The sequence below is a fragment of the Excalfactoria chinensis genome, chromosome 4, assembly GCF_039878825.1.
Source record: "Excalfactoria chinensis isolate bCotChi1 chromosome 4, bCotChi1.hap2, whole genome shotgun sequence".
Classification (NCBI taxonomy): domain Eukaryota; kingdom Metazoa; phylum Chordata; class Aves; order Galliformes; family Phasianidae; genus Excalfactoria; species Excalfactoria chinensis.
This window is the reverse complement of record NC_092828.1, coordinates 74132298-74155236: the sequence shown is the minus strand read 5'-3', so window position 1 is coordinate 74155236 and position 22939 is coordinate 74132298. Positions and strand designations below refer to the sequence as shown.

The 22939-nt window shown below is 41.7% G+C and overlaps 1 protein-coding gene across 1 annotated transcript; it reads left to right on the top strand.

The window, feature by feature from the left end:
- Positions 1-1008: 1008 nt before the first annotated feature.
- On the top strand, positions 1009-22258 carry CHIC1 (cysteine rich hydrophobic domain 1). The gene is made up of 6 exons (XM_072336416.1): positions 1009-1254; positions 8431-8485; positions 14919-15074; positions 17071-17127; positions 17355-17414; positions 18211-22258. Exons 1-6 carry the CDS (start codon positions 1049-1051, stop codon positions 18259-18261), a joined length of 585 nt encoding a protein of 194 aa, XP_072192517.1. The 5' UTR covers positions 1009-1048; the 3' UTR covers positions 18262-22258.
- The last annotated feature ends 681 nt before the right edge of the window (positions 22259-22939 follow it).

Below are 22939 nucleotides of genomic sequence, written 5' to 3'. Positions count from 1 at the left end.
TGCACCAAGCCTATCATTTCTTTTTTTTCTCCCAGTTAAGGGTTATTCCTCACATGTCAGGACTTGCTGTAGCTGCAGCCCCACACGAGGCGCAGCACACTGAGGTACGAGCACACAGCACTGCTTATCCGTAACTCAGGCAGTTCTGCTATTAGCAGCAGTAAAGATATCCAAAACTAAGTCAACTGCTTTTTGCTAATGTCCAGAAAGTCCTGGAAAAACAGTGAAAATTGATGAAGGAAGCTTTTCCCAAGAACAGCTGATGGGAACAGAAATCTTTTTCCTCCCTTTTTTTTTGCAGGTAAATGACACGCACTGTGAGCTCCCTTATGATGCACCAAATGCATCCCCTTGCAGCACCTACGAATAAATAAATCTCTCAGAGCTGTGTCTTTGCCACAGCAGGTGGCTGCCAGCCCAGCAGCCCTCCTGAGGGCTCTTCTCAGCTTTGGGTCCCTCCTGGACAGCACTCCCTTCCCACTCAACACCCCATTATTCTGTACGGGGATCGATTTCCAAAACGATCCAAACAAAACAAACAAAACATACAAACAATCTTAGCAACCAAGCCTCGGGAAAACTGCGTGCCCAACTCAGCCCGTTGCACCTCAGCCCCTTACCAACACACCCGTGAGCGCCGCGAGGGAACAAGGAGAGCTGCAAACGAAGGGGCAGGAGGGCAGGGTCTGTTCTCTGTTATTTTACTAAAAGCAGCCCCGCAGAAGTACGCTGGAAGCAGGGATCGAAGCGGGGCTGGAAGCGGGGCTGGAAGCAGGGCTCAGGGCTGCCTCAGGGCTGAGCAGTCTCGGCACCGTGGCCGCGTGCCGCTCTCCTCAGCAGCGCCTCGCGCTCCTGGAAAGGGCGGGAAGAGCAACGAGACGCGCCAAAAAGACGCGGCGGCAGCGCCGGGCAGATTCACGCCCACGCGCACCCTGACGCACAGTGCGCATGCGCACCCGCCTTTCCCCGCCTGTGGCGCTTGGCGCTCCGCCCCCTCCCCGCGCACTGCGCAGACGCGCGGCGAAGCCGCGTCGGGGGTGGGGTTGAGATGAGCGTGCTGCTCCCCAACATGGCGGATTTTGACACGATCTATGAGCTGGAGGAGGAGGAAGAGGAGGAAGAAGATGAAGAAGAAGAGGAGGAGGAAGAGGAGGAGTCGTCCGAGCCTGAGCCCGTGGTGCGGAGCCAGGAGCTGCCGCGGCCCCGCGACGCGCCGGATCCCGTGGTGGTGCGGGGCGCCGGGCACATCACCGTGTAAGGAGTGGGGGCTGCGGGGCTGCGGGGCGGGAGCGAGGGTCGGAGCCACGGGGACTGTGAGGGGCAGCGTGTCACAGCGTGTCACTGTCCCACTGTCCCGCAACTGCGGCCCCTCGCTGCTCTTCGCAGAGGGGTGGCCGTTCAGAGGGCAGGTGCCGGCCCACAGGGGGCTGCCGCAGCTCGGGGCGATCCGGCAGGTGAGGCGGCGTTGGGAGCTGAGGACCCGCGGCGGCCCTGCGTGCGCTGCCCCGCTTCGCCGCCTGCCGAGTGAACGTGCGCTGAGCCGCCGTCCTTCGCGCGGCCTCACCGTTGCGGCCGCCGGGTTGGCGGAGCTGGGGAGGCCCGGCGCTGAGCTGTGCTGCTGGGGGGCACGAGCAGCCACGCTGTCATTTACCGACCCCGAACTTCCTTCTGAGTTCTACTCAGCTTAAGCGTTTTCCTCATTGGAGCGCACCACGAGGCGCAGTGTTTGCTGCCCGGCTGAACAGTTGGAGCAAGCTGCGACATAAATGCGGAATGTCCATTTGGTTTTGCATTCTTGGTGTTTACTATCCCCACTCCAGCAAGTGAAGAGTTAGCGCAACACAGTGTGCCCGTACCGAGTTGTTAGCAGTTACGCTCATTTATGCAACAAAAAGGGTGGTACTGAAACTTTCACGTTGAAGGTATCCATCAAGCTTGCGTTGCTTTGGGTCTGTCTATGGGTTGCATAAAAGAACACACGTTTCTCTCTGTGAATAGGTGCAGTGTGATCTAGCTTTCTGCAGCAAAGGCACTGGGTGGGGAAGTCTCTCATCCTAGGAGATCTAATGTTGGAGTTGCTGTGTCCGCCATGTAAGTCTGAAGCAGTTTGCTGAGCTGGTGCCATGGGTGGCTGCTCTGCTGCACCGCGGTGTGCCCACTGTGCTGACCCCACGCAGCATGCAGCCTGACTGGAGGAGGGATATAGCTTAAGTGAAATGACCAGAGTAGCATATATCCACTTTATTAGCTATCTGTTTTTAAGTACCAAACGGAAAAAAAAGTACATTACACATTCTGCTGAGAAGCTTCCTGTGTATTAGCCATGTTCCTTAAAGTTCCTTTGTGGCTCCATCACCTTTTGGAGACAGGCAGGAGCACCTCCAAGGGTTGTCAGCTAGTGGTGTCGACATCAAAAGAAAGCAATAACTGTAAATGATATGGGAATGGTGAGCTAGAATACTGCCCATGTAAGTACCTGGCCTGAATTCCCACCCGCCTTATTTTCCCTATCTTCCACTCCTCCCAACTTCCTTCCTGTAACAACTGTACCTGTTTGATGGTAGTAAACAGCTTTTCTTGTATCAGTTTGTGACAGTTCCTCAAAATCTCTCTATGCTAATAAAAACTATTAGTGGACGCTATCGGTGGAATGCAAATAGGCTGTGGACACTATAGTAAACAGTCCTAACCTCTTTAATAAATGGGGCAATATTTGGCTTCTTATAGATTTTCCGATTATTGGTGTGCATCAGCTCTGCAATTCTGTCACCTTCTGATCACACGGATGCTGCACCTTTTGGAATCAGCGGGCTTCAGAGACAGCCTGCTCTAGTTATTCATGTGAGACATATCAAGCCCTAAAACTTGTGTTTGTTTTCTGAACCTGTCTGGAATGTTGCTAATAAAAACTTCTGTCCTGACAGAAGTCAGAAACACTCCATTTAAGTGAAGAAAAAAAGAGAAGCATTTCTTTTTAATACAAGCCATCTATTATTTTGTCTCAGATATTTTCTGTTCCTCTCCTGACACTGGCACCTACTTGGATATTTACATAGAGAAAGATATCCTCTAACTCTAGGGTCATCCAGCTTTTCATTTACAGTCTTCATTTACAGCCAATTCAAACTACATGTTGGTTTCTTGCATGAGAGTTGTTATGACCTTGTCAGTGAGTGGCTGACCCTAACAGAGTTACCCTGCAGTCTCCAGCCGTACTAAAAGTAAATTCCAGGAATCTTTTTAGCTGGATCTTGCTTTTTCTACTGACTGTTTGCTAACCTTTCACCCTTGTGCATGGTAAGAGTGAGTGTATAAGTTGTGTTTGTTTCGTTTCTCACTGCAAGGGCATTTCGGAAAGCAGGTAGTGGAGTTTGTGCTCATCTTGTTCAACACTCGCAGCTGAAGATTCTCGTTTTAGGAAAGTTAACTAGCCATCTTAGTTTTAAGTAAGCTTCAGAATTTTAGTGCAGAGAGATCACTACAACTTGGTGAATGCCTTTGTTTGTTTTTGCATCTAGAATCACATGTAGGGGAGATTTCTGTTCTACTACTTAAGTTAGTGTTACTCTGATGGTGTATTGAAGTGTCTCAACAGAAACATTTGTAATGAAAACCGTGTCAAAGCAACAACAGTAACTTTCAAAAACAGGGCAGGGAACTGAACTGAGGAGTTTGGGTTTTTCTGACATACTGACATACATGAGGCAGTGAAGTAAGACATTGAGCCTCATTTTGCCCTTAGCCTTCTGCTTGGGATTCCTGCTTAGGTCTGCAAACTTTCTAGTGTTGGATATAAGTTGACTTTTGTTCTTCCATGATGTTCCCTTTAGGAGTGCCTGACGGACCTACGATGCATCAGGTGCTGATGAAAAGTATATTGTCAGGGGTTGAATAAGGCAGGGAAAAGACAGGTGCTCTCAGTTGCGAAGAAAGGAGATATTTGGCTGTCTCCTATTGCTCCCATCTACACATCTTCTGTGTATTCAAAATTGCAAATGACCTCAAGCTACCACAAGTTCCCAATAAGTTAGTTCTCCAAAACATTATCTGTGAGGAAGGATGCCCTTTAGTAGTTCTGCTGGCTTCATAGTAAGGGTTCATAGACTAGAAAGAAATTTCAGCTCAGGGCTCTTGATGAATGCTTTCATTATTCAGTGACTTTGAACAGAGCTGAGGTGGTGCCTCTATAAAGGAGGTGTCTGGTGATCTGAGTTCATCCGTTCCAGGTAGGTTAAACTTGTGCTGGATTAGGTGTGGGGAAGGGAGCCATGCAAAAAGGAAACCGGAGAGCCTGTCACAGGAGAGTTGACTGAATAGTTTTAGTTTGCATAGTCTTGTAAGGCTGATTACTGTCTGTAAATACAGTAGTGGGATAAGCAAGAATGAGAGACTATTGAAGTTAAAAGGAAGCAGCTCAAGACTCTGTAAATACGTCTGTTCTAGATATAAGTGCTTTCCAAAATGTTTCTGTTGCAGTTGTGGGGACAGGAGACCTCGTTTCTCTCAGTGCTTTGTAAAGCAATCTATAATGCGATCCCTATCACAGCTAGGATTTACAGATGATGATCCAGAACTTTCTTTTCCAGCTTTAATGTATGAGCTTTTATTTACTACATCTGCCCCTGAGAAACTGCATTAACTCTGTTTTACAAATCGGCAAAGTAAGATGATGGGGCTTCTGCTATGCCACACTTCAAACAAATAACAAAAGAGAACAGAAATTGAGGCCATCCTTGTTCTGTCCCACTGCTGGTGCCTGTTAGCCAATGGTTCCTTGCTTTTAGAGGTATGTCATCCAGAGAGAAAATTCCAGCAAAAGTGTGTGAGTAACTTCATGTGAATTGCTGAGCGTTGGACCTCGCACACTTTACACTGAGGGCGCAGTGAGAGTGCTCGGAAATAGTGGCCACCAACTGATGTTTTAAATAATTGAACGGACTGATACTGCAGTTTATTTTGCATAGCTATTTTTAAAGCATTCCGGATTTTACAGGATAGCAGAGGCAGAATCGTGTTATCAGTTATTGCCATGAATTAACTTATTTTGGAAGGTCTAGGCTATTTCTTAATTAAAAGTATTTACCTTATTGAAAGTGCTCACAGAGCTGTAGAACTGTGTGATGTTCTGCTTTAACCGTTATTGCTGGGAACAAATATGTTTTGTTTCTGGAATCTCGTACCCCACCTAATAAAGGTTTCATCTTCCTGAACTCCATGGTGTCACTCCATGGTGACTCAGTGGGAGGGCAGCCTGCACAACCTCTGCAGGTGTCTCTGTGAAACTGCTGAAGGCCGCAGTGCTGCTGGCTGAAGGTAGTGTTGTAGCACAGCATAGTTGTGTTTGCAGGATAGCCAAAGCCTCTGGAACTCTTTCAGCCATTTGTGGGTGTCAGTGTAAAACAGATGCATTTCTGTAACTGAGGAGTCTCGGTCACGTTAAATCTGAGTGGACTGTTATGGCAACTGATACAACTAATACATTCTAAATATGTTTCAAGACATTGTCAGCCTTCAGATTTAACCCAGTAACGTGCACTGTGCTGCACTGTGCTCTCGTTATGTTCTGAACAGCCCTAAGTCAAAAAGCACTCGTTTGTTTTATTTTCTTGGGGAATTGGTAGTACAATGGGGATTTTAGCGAGTAGATGTGAGCAGTGAGATGAAAGATGCTGCCTGTGGCTCAGGAAACTTTTGAACTACAAACTGTTGAAGGTTTGAATTGTATTCTGGGGCAACAGTGCATAAAGTTTGCAAGCTTTTTCCTTCTACCATTCCCTGAGCATCTGCTGCTGGCGCTGTGAGAATCAGTGTTGTGATCTAGGTGGGTCTTTGGCACCAGTTAGAGCAATTCTAGTCTGTGACGTGGGTGAATAATTCTGCAGAACTTCCATAGCATCATAGAATATCTCAAGTTAGAAGGGACCCATAAGGATCATTGAGTCCAACCCCAGGCTCTGCACAAGACCACCAAGGCAGAGCATTATCCAGATGCTTCTTGAACACCAGCAGCTCAGGGCTGTGCCCACTGCCCTGGGGACGTTCCATGCCCACCACCCTCTGGGGCAGACCCATTCATTCCCTGACCCCCTGCCCCTCCCCTCACACAGCTCCATGCTGTTCCCTCGGGCCCATCACTGTCACAGGGAGCAGAGCTCAGCGCTGCCCTCTGCTCCCTGTGAGAGCTGCAGCTGCCATGAAGGCTCTGCTCAGCTCCTCTGCCCCAGGCCCAACAGACCCAGGGACCTCAGCTGCTCCTTATACACCGTGTCCTCCAGGCCCTTCCCCATCCTCTATAGCCCTGCTTTTCAGTAGTTCATTTATAATGAGTTAATTACACTGCTTGCTTGCTAAAGCTTTGTGATCATTTCATGTATTTTCTCAATAGAGAACAGGCTCACATACGTGTTTTGTAGGGCTGTTAGTCTTTTCTGGTTTTTTGTTTGTTTGACCAACTTACTTAGAATCATAGAATTACCCAGGTTGGAAAAGACCTTGAAGATCATCAAGTCCAACCACAGCCTAACCATAGTACCCTAACAACCCTCTTCTAAATCACATCCCTAAGCACCACATCCAAATGGCTCTTAAACACATCTAAAAGACAAGCTACAGAATGTGGAGACTGACCTGCAGGTTACATTGTCAGAAAATGAAGATGAGTTTATATCAGTTACCTCCTTGTTTGCTTAAAATCATACTGTGTTTACCTTTTGCATTTACAGCAGTAATTTAACATCATGGCTTTCCAGTTGACTCGGATATGCTGTAGCCAACGCTGTGCTGCTGTTCAGTTCACTCGCATTGACCTCTAGAAAATTTCCAATGAAAGTATGTTGAAGGAAACACAAACAAGTGGCAATAGGTCATAGTGCTTAGGAAAGCAGAAGAGGCAGAGGTTGACAAACACCTCGGTGAAGGTCTGATCTTTGGGGGTTTTGTAATATTTACACAGATAGCGTGCTAACGTGCTGGTTTTTACAGGTGCCAAGGCTCTGACTTAAATTAGCAATTGAAGAACTTGATGTGACCAGTACTGTTGATAGACACCTTGATTAGCTCACTGGATTTCTGAGGACAGCACAGATTTTTACGCTTCTCTCACCCTTCAAGTTTATGTTTTACTTGTCTGTACTGCTAAGCAAGTGCCATTGCTGGGTTTGGGTAACTGAGTTATTTCTGGGTGCACGTGGGCTGTGTGCTGTGCGGTGGTAGGGGACCCATGCTTGGGCAGTGTCAGTGTTCGTTGGGGTGGCCAGTGAAGAACGCATCAGTGTTGGTTCAGAGGAATGCTCTTTGCCCAGAGGGGTTTGTTTCTATGGTAAATATTACAATGCCAAATATTCATGCTCATCTCTACGGCTGTGATTCTTTTGTTTGCTGTTTGCTTTGAACAAAGATGTTCAGGAAATGGTTTATTAGGGCTGGCAGAACTTGGTGTGCAATGCATTTAACTTCACAGGCTTTACAGGAAGCTTTCTTTGAATAGAGACACTGGAGCTGAGTGACCAGTTGCTGTTGTTTCATTACTGAATTGCAAAAGTTAGAATTCATATGAGACGGAGAGGACAGAAGATCAGAACATTTTATTTCACAGAAACTCATGGGCTTAGTGTCAGGTTGAGTTAAAATTTCTTGCCTACATGTATGCTTTAAATATCACAAAGTCAGCTGTGCTTTCAGCATCCTACTGACCTACACAAGTAGCTCCTTGACGTGGGCAGTTGTCGGTTCAGTAGGTTTGGATCTCAGAGCAACCTGGGTTTTCAAGCAAAGCATCTAAATTCCGGAGAACACCTTGCTGCCTGTAGGCTCTGTTGGTTGTAATGAAGACTTGCTGCTTGCAGAGTAAAATGGCTTCGCTGACAGGAGCCACCAGGCACCGCGTTAGCTAAGATGGCTTTCTAAAGTTCGCAGTTGCTTGAAACCACTGGATGTGTGGGCCCCTATGTGTTTGCATGTGATAGTTTAACCTGGATCCAAGCAGTTCATAAGAATTGTGTGATTATAAACTTTCCAAAGTGGTGAATGGTTGCCTTATAAGTAGCTTCATTTGTTGCATGTGATTGAATTGCATGAGTAAGAAAAACAGCAATGAAAAGATTGGCTACAACTTGGAGGTTCTTGGTTTTTTCTTTAAGAAAGAAAAAAATGGAATCTTACTGCTATCCAATTGTAAAATGTTTTTCTGCTCTTAGTGGCTTGAAGGTATTGCAGTAAAGCAACAAGCTGTATATCTCTTTTCGTCTTATGAATAATACAGAAGAACTTCTATAAAAATAGATTGAAAGCTTATAAAGTAATGTACATGTAAAGGCAAAAGAAATAGTTTTTCTTTAAAAAACAAAACAAAACAACATCTATTGCATTTTTATTAAGGGAAACAAAATAAGTTAGGTGGAATATATTTTGTTTGTCTCTTTTGTTTTCAAGGTTTGGCTTGAGCAACAAGTTTGATACAGAATTTCCCTCTGTTCTGACAGGGAAGGTAAGTGTGAGATTAAACTGTTCTTTTAAATGGAAAGCTCCAGTGCCTCCAGTGGTTTTTGTGTTACAAATATGTGCCTATGAATCCAACACAACTGGTTGCAGGCCAGCACTGCACTGAAGGCTGCTAAATTAACTCTGTCCTGTATGAAATAGCTGGTTGAAGACCAGTCCCCACAGCAAAGATAGTTTGCAATGACTGTAGACTTTACTGACATTCTGAGCACACCATGATACTGTCCTCATGTAGGCAATCTGCGTAAAAGCAAGACTTGCACTCCCTTGCTTCATAGGTGCCTGCAGTTTGTGCTGCATCCTGTGCAAACTAAACTATTTCAGGTACTAGACCTCATTTTTCAATCTGTCTGTCAAGTCCTGAGATTATTTTTAGACAGATCTCTAGAAGAGAATCTATTTGATCTGAAGCTCAATGGAATTAAACATGGCCTCAAGTCTGCAAGTGAAGCAGGTTTTTTTTGGAACGTTTACTGAAATACAGAAATTGTGTCTTCTGCAAATTTGTTGTGACAAGTCTCAGCGTTCCTCTGCAGTCTTGCTGTGTTGCTAAATGCAATTTAATAAATATTCATTTGTAGCTATTTATTAATGAAAACTTGTAGCAAAGTTCTCGACTTTTAAATTCTTTTCATAATTCTGCTTTTGTTTTGTTTGCTTGGGTTTTTTTTTTTGTTGTGTTTTAGACTTTTTTCCCCCCACTTTTGTTGTTTTTTTTTTCCCATTCAGCTGTTTTAGCATACAGTGCTTTTCTTGTGCTTTGTTTTGTCATCCTCTTGCGTATCTCTTCCAGAATTTGAGACAAAAAAGGTACTTGGCTCTTGCTGCTTTCTCTAAGGACATCCCTTACGGCTGCAGCCTCCCCAGCCCCTTGCAGTCACTGTTTTCGCAATGCGCAGAATGCAGCTGAATCCTGTGGAGGTTTCCCCCCTCTGGTGGCATCCCGGTTCTGCCAAACCCATCTGGGATTTTTCTCCTTCATTTTCACCTCCAAGCTTAATGAATAAAACACTTGTGGTGAATTTGTCCAGCGTTTTTGACAGCGGTCCAGTTGTTGGCTGGACAAGCTGCTCATTTGGGTGTTAAAAGGCAACCTGTAAATTCTGGCCTTGTTTCAGGTTCTCACTGGGCAAAAAGGGAAGGCTCGTTGACTTAACAGTGCCTGATGCACGGGCTGGCAATAACACAACTTGCGCCTCACTGCTTTGCATGTCTGAAGTTTTTCTGTAAAGTTCTTTCAGATCGCTGAAAAGCCATGGAATAATTTTTGGGAAGAGTTGTGTTCTTTTAATTAAATGGTAGTTTTCTGTAAGTCATCCTATATTTTAAAAGAAAAAAAAAAACAACCACTACCCTGCCCAAAAATACGTTCATTCTAATACAAGCCTCAATGCCTGTCACATTTCCCACTTGATTGACTTCCTGTTAAATAAACAGTGAGAAATGGATGTTATTACAGGATGTAAGCTTACAGGTGCAAAAGTTTCATTTAAACTGCAGTTTACTGCTTGGGTTTAATTTAGCAAAGAGAGAAAAGGGGATGTTCTTTTACCTGACACGTGAGTGTTGACTTGGTGCCTATGGGCGTGCTGCTTATGGTGAGAATTCTGATAATCCAGTTACTTGTTTTTTTCCCCGTGTGTGGATTGATGGGTTTTGAGGAAAATGACTGAAAATAAATCCAACTTTCACCAATCAGATGAGACAGTCAACAAATCCTTCTTAATGCTTCCCACACACGCTTGTGGAAGGTGGCAAAAGGCACAGCTGTGGCTTGTTGGGGTTTTTAATACTTTCATAAACTGACAGAAATGAATAATCTGCTTCTTCCTCTGGTTATGGCAATCCATCACCTTTACTGCTGCTGAAAATGAGAACTCAGATTTTTTCCAGTAAGTGTTCTTCAAATACCCTGATTAATAATTCACAGCAGGCATTGTGGTCTACTGATGTATCGCTTGAAGATCTTTCTTCTTTACTTTTTATGAAATCTGTTTATGAATAGCACGGTGGCTGTTTATATTAACCATTTTCTATTAAAACGTTCACTGTAAGGCTGCATTAATACGTAGTGATGGTTGTCATAGTTGGAGAATGTCCATGTGATGTTAAGTTAAATGACTTTGTTGTCTACTGTGAATTGATACTAATATAATTCCTCTGCTAATACAGCGTAAAAGATGAAGCTGTTACATGGAGTTGATGGACTTCTCTGTTATGCTGGTTTTCTTCTAAGAAATTCAGGATGAGGATTTAGGTTTTTAAACAAAGGATGAAATCATGAATTTTTTAGATCTATGCTCCCATGTAGTCCTTGGGAATTTACTTCAGTTTCCTGACCCTCGGTTGGTTTACATCTGCATCATGACTCTGGTAAACCTTGCACTAATTTTATTCTTTATCTTTTTTCTATGAAATACACTTCTTTATCCATCTCCTTCTTCCTCTTTATTTCTGCAGGTTCTCTAACAGTTGTTGTAAATTAGCATCGAGCTGAAATGCCTGTGAGTGCATCTTAAATATTTAAGTGGTTGTGGATGTTTGAGGAAATAACGTAGATAATAAAACAATAAAGAAAGTATCAGTTAGGGTAGATATTGGGTCTGGTTAATTCAGCTCGTTTGGCTTAATGTTTGTCTTGCAGAATAAGAAGCAAATATCAGCTGGTGTATAAATACAGAGCTCAGCTTTCAGGAGCATTTTTGGCAAAATTTAGTAAGCCAAGACTTGATGTGCATAATAAAGGGGCAGTAATTAACTTGTAGAAATTGGCTTAAATTTCAATTCTGGCTAAATTCAAATTCTGTGCCCTACAGTTTTGGAGGGTTGTTCTTTGAAAACATACATTTAAAATGGGCTTTAAAACAGCTCTCTTGGTAGCTATTCTGGAATGAAGTAGAACTTCTAGTGCTAAAAGTTTCTCTTGCAGCCATGAATTTTAAACCTGGCTTATAAAGACAATACATTGTGTGAGGAATTGTTCCAGGTGACAAGAAAGTGATGGTGCCAGTGAGCCTTAAGAGAAAAAGTAGAGTTTCCTGCCCCAAACCTAAAACAATCAGGGTCTCGTACAGAGATTGCCGTGCAGCGTAGGTAAATGTAAGCCATAAAATGTGCTCTTGCTATTGTGATCCCATTGCAGTGTGATTGATAGGGTTTGTGATCATGATTGAAGGAGGAAGATCGGGCCTGCTGGGCTGTACTTGCTCTCTTCCTGTGTTTGCAGATTCTCTAACATCCTGTTGTAAAATATTATAACACTCCCTCCTTCCCTTTTATGTCTTTTTTTCCCCCCTTGGAGACCAAAAAGGACCCAGTGTCTCTTTACAAGGTGTACTGCACAGCCAGGAGCTATGCGTTTATCTCATTCTTTTCCAGACTCAGAAATTCAACAAGTGACATTCCAAAACTGCTCAAAACTAAGCTGTTAGTGAGCTTCCTTTGCTCAGCAGATGCTCTTAATTGTTTGTTTTAAACACTTTGACATTTTCTGCTGAACTTTCAGTATCTTTATCTGCAAAAAAGGCAGGATTTAAAATTATGTCAAAAAATCAGCAGCATTCTTTTGTGACTGTTTCATCCTAAAAGCATTTTCTTGCTGAATAAGAACAATGCCATTTTATTTACAGATATTTCATTCTTTGTCAAAGTAGCAAGACTGAGCTGTAAACTGAAAGGAACAAACTGGTTTTGCTTCTCTTTATCACAGAATGAGGCTTATCTTGGTCACTGATTAGTTTAGCTTGAAATGAAGATGTCACTGACACACAGAAGTATTTTTCACGATAAGGTGTCTGCAATGGAGAAACACACCCAGCAGTTTGGGTTTGCTGAAGCAAACTTCAGTAATTTCATCTTGTGCTGCAGTGAAGAGATACACCTTTATTGAAGTAGTTGGTGCATTAGCAGGTAGTCGTTGTGCTGTGCTAATATGACAATAGCCCAAGTAGGAATCTGTGTTTCTTGGCACCCAAAATTTGTTTCTAGGTTAGCCACGTGCAGTGCTGTGCTCATGACAGCATTACACTGTTGTTCTTATAATGCAGCATCGTGCTGTTTGACAATGGGACCAGCGGGCAAAGAATCTAATTGGCTTCTTTCATGTTGGATGGTAACAATTGTGGTTATAAAGTTTGTTCATGATATACAGAACTCTAGACTGCAGATCCAGTGTCTTCAGTAGGTTTGTACAGCTGTGTCTGGGGATGAGATGTGATGTTGTGAAGGTCCAGTAAACTTTGTGAGTGATACAAAAGGAGCCATTCTCTTTCCTTAGTGGACTTCATATCACAAGTACTAATGGGGTAAAGAAAAAATAGGTTATTACTTTTCAAATAAACAGATAGGATGATACATGTACAAATTTCAGCAGACTTTCTGAAGATGGACCTGTTTTTGTATATATGAATGCTAAGAACATAACTTGCATATGGACTTCCTTGAGACTTCTCAAGGAGCTGTGCTTTGTTCGTGCATGTGAGTTTGATTCACTTTGGATCCCGTCTGATTGCAGAAGCTGAACTCCTGTACTCCTGTAACACGCACCGTACAACCAGCCCTGTCATACCTCACTACCAGTCTTGCTCCCATAGTGAATCTGAAGTGGTCTTACTCACATGCATCAAATATTTGGGGTTTCCTAAATATGAGAGTTGCCACTGGCAGAGCTCTGCAAAGCCTTCTGTTTTGAATGCTTGAAAGTACAGGCTAAGTTTCCACATCACAATGTATTTTTTTCTCTTGTTCATTAAATACATCCCAATGCTGTTTCTTTTTGCTCATTTATTTATTTAACTGGGATATTTGTTGTAAAACACGTTTAAACATCGATGTACCATTTAATCTAAGGAAAATGTTTGGACTTGCTTCATTTGTATATGTAGAAAGAAGTACAAGAAGGACATTTCTATACTGAGGAAACAAAGGTAGTCTGTATAATTGCAGAATAAGTGGTTGCTGTGTAGTTATTCATTCCTGCTATAAAATAATCACAATGTTAACTGCTGTTAACTGTAGGTCTGGCTAGCGTACAGACCCAGATGACCTCTCACTCTGTACTGGGTGGTGATCTGAATGGCCAGGAAACAGATGCTCTGTATTTACTCCCTTTCCTGCAGAGCTTTAATCAAGTTATTTCTTGTGATAGGTGGAGGTGGCAGAACCAGGTTGTTGCTGCTTCCTGGCTGCTAGATTCATCTCTTCAGAGCAAGGAGGCACTGCTAATTAATGTCTTTTTTCCCTCCTTGTCTGTGGAATCAAATGAAAAGAGTCAGACTTGATGGTTGGAAGGTTTCTGTAGGAGTTTAATAACTTGGTATGCAGACCCGTTCTAGGCAGGAGATTCTTCAACATGGCAAGTAGGAAGGAAAGATTTTTTTGTTATTTCGGAGTTGTTACATCTGGCTTTTCAAGTCTGTTGAAGTTGGATCTCACTGTTCTGCTTTGTGTGTCCAGCTCTGGGCTTTGTTATGGTTAGGAGTGCCATCCTGGATTCAAGTTAGCTGTAAGACAGTGAATGGATGCCTACTTGTTATTTAGGTACTGTAGGGAGATGGTGGCTTAGGAGTATGTGAGTAGGCAAGTGCTAAAATATAGGAAATATTACTTTAAGAAATAGTGAGCTGAGTGTGCTGAAAAAAAAACAAACGTGTTTCAGCAGCTAGGTTTTACTAGAATCATGTACAAGGTGCATTGCTGAGCCTTGGATGTAATCCAGTCCCTCTCTCTCTTTCTGGGCTTCCCAGCATAGGAAGAAGCCACAAGTAAAGTTGCAGCCCCGTGACTGCGTGGGCTGTGTGAGGAACTGGCTTGTGGACAGTGGTCCACCCTCACCCAAGCACAGTGTAGATGTGGTATGAAAGTAAACTGGACATATCATCCTTCTTCAATGCACACAACAGTGGTTTTGCTATGGAGTAAAAACCTATTACTCCTTATTCTGTTGGAAACAAGATAGTCATCATTCTTTCTTTCTTTTTTTTTTTTTCTTTTTTTTTTTTTTTTAAATTCATTTTATTCCTTTCTTTTTTTCCTGATTTATTTCTGTATGTATGTATTTATTTATTTTTTTATTGTGGTCAGCATAGCTAGGATGCTGCATGGCTGTGTTCCACTTTTTAGCCTTGTTAGGGACCGCTGTGTTATCAAGTCTATTGACCTATGGTATAATAAATATGGATGAGGCTGTTCATCTAAGCTTCACTGGGCTTTTTAAGGCAAATTTTTGCAGGGCTCGCACTGTAAATGAATTTGTTACAGGAAAATGACTTTTCACGCTCCCTGGGTGACTGTTGTTTTGGAAGATGGAGTCATGTTGCAGAATGGAATTACATTGCCTTTACATTTTAATCTATAAAGGCTATTCTTGAGAAATAACATCTGTAATGGCATCCCACTGAAGTTCAGCACTTCTGTTGCAGGTTGCCCCAGAAGAATTCAAGACCAGCATCAGTCGTGTGAATACCTGTTTAAGAAAGAATCTTCCTGTCAATGTAAAATGGCTGATCTGTGGCTGTCTGTGCTGCTGCTGCACACTGGGCTGTAGCCTGTGGCCTGTAGTCTGTCTTAACAAAAGAGTGAGTACGTTTTTCGTTTGTCTTATTTTCTTGATTTTGCAATTTCGATAGCATTAAATAATGCTGAATAGCATCATCCCTGTTCCAAAGCCCTTTTCTTTATCTCACGTTCAAAAGCTAATTCAATTTTCCACTCCTTAGGAAACAGAAAAAAGCATTTCTTAATGAAGCAAATGATATCAAATTGCCAATTGAATTGATAGTCAAGGATATAGCTTAGCTAATCTTACCTCAGTTCAAAGAACAAGGTGTTATGTAGGAGAATCTAAATTTCTGGGGTTTTTAAAGCTCTAAACACTGAATTAATGAGTGCAGACCGAGATGCTGACCCTCTAAAGTAGCCTGAACTACAGTGAGTATTTCTCCTCCTCTCCCACAGCCCATGTTTATTACTGTTATTATCTCTAATAGATACCATAACGTTTCTGGTCTGTTATTTGTTTGTCATACTTTACTGTGTTATTTCTATTAAGAACAAGCAGAGGAATGGGCTTGAAATGCAGAGATGGAATATTTGCAGTTTTAAAAGCATATTTCATATCCCTGTGCAACTGAAAAAATAAATGTCCATGTGAGGTTGTAGTATTAATATCATTCTCAAATGTATGAAGGGTTATACATGTATGTACATGACTGTATATGTGATGTGGTCAGTCTAAGAATCAAAAGTGTATGGTTGTTGTTGATCTCTTGTGGAGGGTTGAGCCAGGCAGTACCTGAGCACACAGCAGCCCTTTGCTCACTTAGTCTCCAGCAGGACTAGACAGAATTCAAAGAGCAAAAGCAGGAAAAGCTCAGGTTGAGATAAAAAACAGTTTAATAAGTGAATGAATAAAAGGAGAAAAACCCAAGAGATACAAAGACAAATCACTCCCTACCTCCCACCAGCAGAGCAATGCTCAGCCTTTCCCTGTGCCATGACAGCCCCAGCTTTGTTGCTGAGCATGGTGTTGTGTAGCCCTTCGGTCAGACTGGGGCAGCTGTCCCAACCTCTTGCCCACCCCTGCAGGAGGTAGGCTTAGAAATAGAGGTCCGTGATGCTGTGCAAGCACAGCCAGACCTCCAGCACTGCTGTGCTACCAACATTAAGTCATTAGATCTATAGCATGGCACTATACAGGCTGCTGTGATGGATTTAACTGCATCCTAGCCAGTCCATGTATGTTCATTTAGGAAAAAAAAAAGGCAAGATCCAGAGGCTGGAATCAGAAATTTAAATGGCACATGAAACAACATGGAGTTTTTAACTCAGAGGATGGCTTCATCGCTGGAATAATTTGCAAAGAGTTAGTGGATTCTCCATCATTAAGTATTTGACTCAGGATTTGGTATCTTTGCATCTTTTTTAATGAAGTAATGTAGCTCACCTACCATTATTAAGTTTGTGAACAAAATACCTGCGTGGAATATCGTGCAGGTAGTTGAGTAGGTGATCACAGTGGTCCTTCTGTGACAATAGAGGGGAAAAAAAGTAGTTGAAACTTCAAAAAAGCTTCATTCTCCCAGTCAGTAAAATGGCTTCTTCTTGAAATGGGCTGCTTTCTTCAAAATAAGATCCCTTCTGTAGGTATAAGCTAAGGAAGCAGATATATCTTCTATCCAGGGTTTCACCTTTGTGTTTTAATAGTTGCCATGATCTTATACAGTATTCTGAGTATTGTGGAAGCTCTTCGTAGCTGTAAGCCTCATTGTAAACCATTTATAATATCAGAGTGAAGTCTGTAATGGGACCATATTTTAAGGGCACTTGTAGAAAAAGTGGAATGTGTTCCAGTTCTGAGCTTTGTGGTTTTTTTGTTTGTTTGTTTTCTGATGCTGAGGATCAGAAGTCCTATCACTTCAACTTCCCATTTACAAATGTTCAATTGTTCAGTTCTACTTCAATGTAACTAATTTATTTTAAGTGATTCTTGAGCCAGAAATGCAGTAGTGAGGCTCTTCTGGATGAGGTTGGCTACCAAACCATTCATAATACAATCTTGACCTATTTTTCTAGACTAGAAGATCAATTCAGAAGTTATTAGAATGGGAAAATAACAGACTATATCATAAGGTAAGAAGTTAGTGCTTGTTTTCTTCGCTTTTAAATAGAAGGAATTTTTTGCATAGTTGGCATGTAGGAATTTTACTGTCTCATTATAATTCCATACTTTCTGCACGGTAAATCTCATTGTCTGAAGTGTTGCAGATCCAAATGATTAGACACTGCTTATGCTTGTTACATTAGTTATCAAAACAACATTGTAGCATGTGTTAATCCTCTGATAATTACTTCCTTAGCTTGGCTTGCACTGGAAGCTGAGTAAAAGGAAATGCGAAACTAGCAATATGATGGAATATGTAAGTATTATTTCTGTTATTTATTTGGTATTCAACATCCATTATTTTATAGTGGAATGTTAACTTACCAGACTTTTACCTATCTGAATAAGCTCTCATAAAAAGCAGCAGTTGTTTGATATACACCTGTGAAGGCCAGCTTTAAAGAGTGGCTATGTCATATATTAAAACAGAGACACTGTCACTGCTGAGCTTGTTCTTCATTCGTAACAATGCTGTGTTTGTACTACAAGTACACTTTGATCAGTAACTGATAACAATGAAGGCCCACTGGGTCTTCCTGCCCTACTGTGATTCGCACAGCAGTCCATAGTTCTTTAGCACTTACCCACCTTTCCTATTGCTACTTATAGTTACTTTGCTTGTTGGTATGGAAATACTGCATGATTTGTAGTAGTGTATTTTTTTTATCAGACCATGGACTTTTATTTATGTATTTTAGTCCTGGCTCCTGGTCTCATAAACATTTAACCACGGTAGTCCATTTAGGAAAGTGAAATTTCAAATATTTCTGATATCCTACCAATCTCTGATCCACTTTCATGTATAACCATGAAGATTGCCGAGGCTTGAAGAGAAAGGAGAATCACTCCCCAAAAGTCAAGAGTTGATAAGCTGTGTATTTCAATATAACCTGAATCTTCTTTGTTACTTTGGATACCGATTCCTTGTAAAATAATCTTTGGACGAGTATAATCCTACAAACCAACTAATGTTATGTGGAAGTTATGCTGAACATTTGAAGTTGTTGATTACTGTGTTTTGTTCTTGTTTTTTTTTTTCCCTTCTTCAACAGGTAATATTAATAGAGTTCTTACCAAAATATCCCATATTTCGACCTGACTGAGGAACTGCATTTGGTCTTTCACGTTACCTGTCATTTTCTACCCTTAGTGCCTTGTAGATGATTTTGGAAAGAAGATGGTCTACTTTGCTGTGATTTAAGAAATGTTCTTCAGTCGAGTACCTTCCTTGCGATGTTCCTTTTTGTTTTGACAACAATTTGCACATTTTTTTAAATGTTAAATGAGGCTTCTGTGTTGCACTCTGAATTTTTAAGATGAACAAAAACTGAGATAGTTGCCACTAGGGATCTAACATCAGTGCTGCTTTAACTCGTTCTGAGCATGCTGCCTTATTAATTTCTATGTTTAGCGTGTATTCTCAAACATGCACCCTGATGCTGTGTCATACTGTATTTCATTCTAAACGTCGCAATCCTATAAGCCCCTCAGTAGAAATGTCCAGGTAAGCGTCTAATAGTAAAGATTTTAGTGTCACTTGCTTGCATAGGACTTGCAATTAACAGCACTGGTTTTGTCCTGCACTTTGCAAAATCATCATTTACATTAGGGGGTTAATTCTTTTACCCACTATAGATTTGTAAATATTGACTCTTTGCATAATGTAAAGTGTGGTATGCCAAGTTTACAGAATGTAATATAGCTCTTGTTCTATTCCCAACAGTTTGGCATAGTTTTATTCATTACATTTGTTATCATCCCTCTGATTGTATAGACCCGTTCACGTACTGTTTTTATGGTAAAGCCATAATGAGTTTGTACATACTGTCAGATGTGTAGGGCTCAGTTGCACTTTTGTTTAGTAAATGGGTGACAAATGTGTAGCATTTGTTTGTTGGTTGTTGTTTGGTTTATATTTTTGCTTTCTGTTTTTTCCGTATTTCAGGTGTTATTTGTGGCACCTGAAATGGGAACCTTATATATTGTTTATCTTTTGAAAGAATTATGTTTATGGGGAGATGGCGGCTGCTATTAGCAAAGCATCCCAAAGCCCACTTCTTACATTTAGAAGATCTGAAAGTCAGTTTCTGTGGGTCGTTTTGTTTTGTTTTCAGAGTAAGACAAAGTGTACATTGTGATTGGAGAGAGCCCTTACTAAGGAGAAGAATTTGCAACAGCCAAATGAAAGTTGAAGTAACAGTGAATATTTCTGTAGCACAACAGTACTTCAGCATTGCAACAGTTAAATGGTGTAGCATCCCTTTCTAGCAGAAATACTTTCTGTCGAAATCAGAGCAGTGTTTCGGAATGTGCCGATGGGAGGAAGTACATCAATCAAATGGGCTCACGTGTGTATTTTGGCATTCGGGAACAGTCTGAAGAGCCACAAATGCCTTGTGGAATTCAGAAGCGTTTTTGGACTCCTCCCTGTTTGCTTGATGTCAGGAACGGAAGTGACCGTAGAAAAACTGTAATGCCTAAGCAAGACCATTTGGTCATAGCAAATGAAAGAAAGAAGCAAATGACAATGCATTGTTTCTCACCCTGTCCCTTTTCCTAGATAGAAGTAAGAGGGAAAAAAAAAAAACAGATGACTGATTATCTGCAAGTTGTGATGAATATAATCATAAATATAATCATAAATGTCCACAGGTATTTCTTTGCAGCGACTTGACTCCTTGCAGCATCACAGGTTGCTTTTTAGTTTCAGACTGACTTAGGACTTCCTCTGAATGTATTTGCATCTCTTCAGTGTGCAATATTGTATTAAAAGACAGTATTAGTAAAGTCATTACATCCTAATAGCTGTAACGGGCCAGATACCCAGTACACAGTGTTTACAGGCCAGTTTTATGTAAGTTGTTACTTGGAATCAAATTTCTTGCTCTTCTAACTGTACGGCTTAGTGTCCGGTTCCAGCACTTGCAGTAGTTCCTGATCTCAGACTGATGCTTCAGGCTCTGAAATCTGTATGGTTAGTGCAGAGGTTTTGTTGGACCAGTAGATTGGTAATGACTAATGGATCAATTGAATTTGTAATTGAATTTAATGAATGAAGTGCAGCGTTGTGTGAATTTAACGTGAGCCACACCTTGCAGTTCAGATTTCTGTCATAGAACCATGCAAAGTATTCTGTCCTTTTTATTTCTACTTGTGTTGTTCAGGATGAGTGTTAACTGGAAGCAGAGGAAATGCTTAATGGCAGAAAGAAACAGTGAAAAGCAAACTTGACATTGCACAGTCAGTTTCCCTTAGAAATAAGCATATGTGGTATAAGTGAAGGGAGCTTAGTTGGACAGGACAATAGAAGTTTCTTACAGTTTTGTTCTAACAGCTTTGTTAGCTATTCTCTTGTGTAAGAAACTCAAGAAATTTCAGCAAGTTCTTAATTTTTGCTTTTATGTGACTATATTTTCAAAGCATTTTTTCCAGCTGAGAGAAGAGTCAAGTGAGAGTTTCAGTAACTGCCAGTGCTGAGCGCTCAGCAGCCCTTGTCTCACTGTGAGCAGAAGTCCTCTGCTGAGTCTGTGCTCTTTTCATTGGATGGAGCTGGGAGTTTTTCAGCTGATCTGTCTTGTTTCAGTGAAGTGCTGTGCCAAGCAGGGGGAATTTCCCACTTAAGAGTTTCCCACTTAAGCACAGAGTATTTATTTTAAAAGTTTACATTTCAAACACGTAAATTCTATACGTTTTACTTTGTCCTAAATTATTCATTGTATTCAAACCGTGAAAGGGTCTTTTCCTATTATGTTTTAATAGGCACTTAAAAACGTGGCCATAGACCAACTAGTAGAGTACCAGAGCTGAAACAGAAGTTTACAGCAAGCTCCGTGTTTTAATAGGAAGATAAATTTGCATTAAACGCAGTATTACATTTGCATCTGAAAGACAGGTTTAATAGCTCATTAAAGATGAAAGCAACTGTAAATGGTGCTGTGAACTTTTCTGCCTACAGGTTCTCTTTTGCCTAGGCTGTCCTTTGCTTTAATATAAAAACATCCGGCAGGTAGTTTGTATCTCATAAGACTGGAGAACTCATTTTCAATAAATCGGCATGCAATGGTAGGCCTGTTTATAGAGGATACTTGTTAATTGGAGAAAGCACCCATGGTAATGTAACAGACTGACATGAGCAAAGTGTAATAGAAATGGTGAAGACAGTGACTGGCTTCAGTGAAATGAAAACGTGCAGCAAGAAAGGAGAAAAGGGAACTGGTAGCAGTACATAGGTGAGTTTGCAGCCATTTTTATACAGCCCTTACAGGAATATAATCCGTCTAATCAGTGTTCAGTTTTTCATATAAACGTGCTGACGCTTCCCTTCTTAACTTGTATGTATGAAATGCCTGTTTGTTTCTTTGTTTGAAATAGAAAGTTTTTGTATGTGAGGAGCATTAAGGAATACTGCGGAGCTCTTACCTACAGTTCCCCACCTGCTTCTTGTGAAGTTCTTTTACCATCGGAGGAGAAAAGAGCTATTTTAGGACATGCACAGGCCAGTCTAGGATGCATAGACTCGGCTGTAGGTGAATAACTTGAAAAAAGAACATGTTTGCTAAAATCTAGAGTGGTATCGATTGGGGGAAAACGTCCCTGTACTCTTCTTCATAGGTACAAAAAAACACTATATGCAAACCCATAAATATATGCATATTAGTGCCCCACTATGACAATTAACCATGTTTACTCGTCAACACACTACCATCAGAGCAATAAAAACGTCCAGCTATTAAAACTCACTGTAAATAAGTTATTACTTCAGTAAGTAACGCTGTGTGATTCCTCTGCCATTTTCTTCCGCTCTCGCTGTTCTTACGATGCTGTAATGTTACTTGTATGGCTTCTGGAAAGTGGTTTTGTTTAAGGTGTATGAAACTTTTTAAATTGTCTTAACATTTTTATTCCGTTCACGAGTGAAGAGCCACTTTTTTAATAGGACCTCACACTTTGAAAGGTTTTTGCTTTTCTTTTAAAATAAAGTTCTGAGCTCTGTTTCTACATTTTACCGCATCGGCTCGTGCCGTTTAAAGAAGTTGGAAGTCGGACGTGCTTAATCACTATGAAACATTTTTCTTTAATTAAATTGAAAGATGAAAAACCTCTGAATAGTGCCGCGTGTTTCTGCTAACAAAGTGGTTTGTGTCTCCCTGCAGCACTTTGCGAGCGCCAATGGCAGCCAGTGGTTGGTTTCCTTTACGTGAGACTCGTTTCTGACACAGAGCAGTGGGACACCCGGTATGGCTTGGCTGGTTGGAAGGACAACGCTTGGAAAACTTAGCAAGGCTTTCCCAAAAGCTAAATTGTAGAATGAACATCACATTTAGTCTTCTCCATGTAACTCAGCTGGCGTGCAGACCCTCTGTAACGAGCAAGTGTTGTGGAATTCTCTTCCTGCAGCCTTCCTGTTCCTTGCAGGCGCTCTGTCACTACTGGAGCGCAGTGATGCAGAGTTCAGAGAGCAGAAAAGAGCAAAGGTTTTTTCCCTATTCCATTGCAGTAGCACTGCAGAGGGAACTTCACTTGAGCACGGAGAGCGTGTTCATGAAATCCATCATTGGCTCATGTAGTGCAATTGGCTCATGTAGTGCACCGTGAGCGGAGGACAGCGCAGCCTTTTGTGTGTGTTAGTGGGCTCACTTTGTAGCTGTGAAAGCAAGGCTTAAAATTAAAGCCTTTGGTTCATCCCCGGAGGGAAAAACATCACATTCCCCAGATAGGCACGTGCAGGGTTTTTTGTTGAAAACTGATGTCCTCAGTTGTTTTGGACAGATCCAGGAGCAC

Bases quoted from the DNA above. Each gene is read 5' to 3' on its own strand.
- CHIC1 (XM_072336416.1), top strand. From the start codon at position 1,049: ATGAGCGTGCTGCTCCCCAACATGGCGGATTTTGACACGATCTATGAG. The intron at 17,128-17,354 runs GTAAGAAGTTAG...TTACTTCCTTAG, and splicing joins ATAACAGACTATATCATAAG to CTTGGCTTGCACTGGAAGCT. The intron at 17,415-18,210 runs GTAAGTATTATT...CTTCTTCAACAG, and splicing joins CTAGCAATATGATGGAATAT to GTAATATTAATAGAGTTCTT.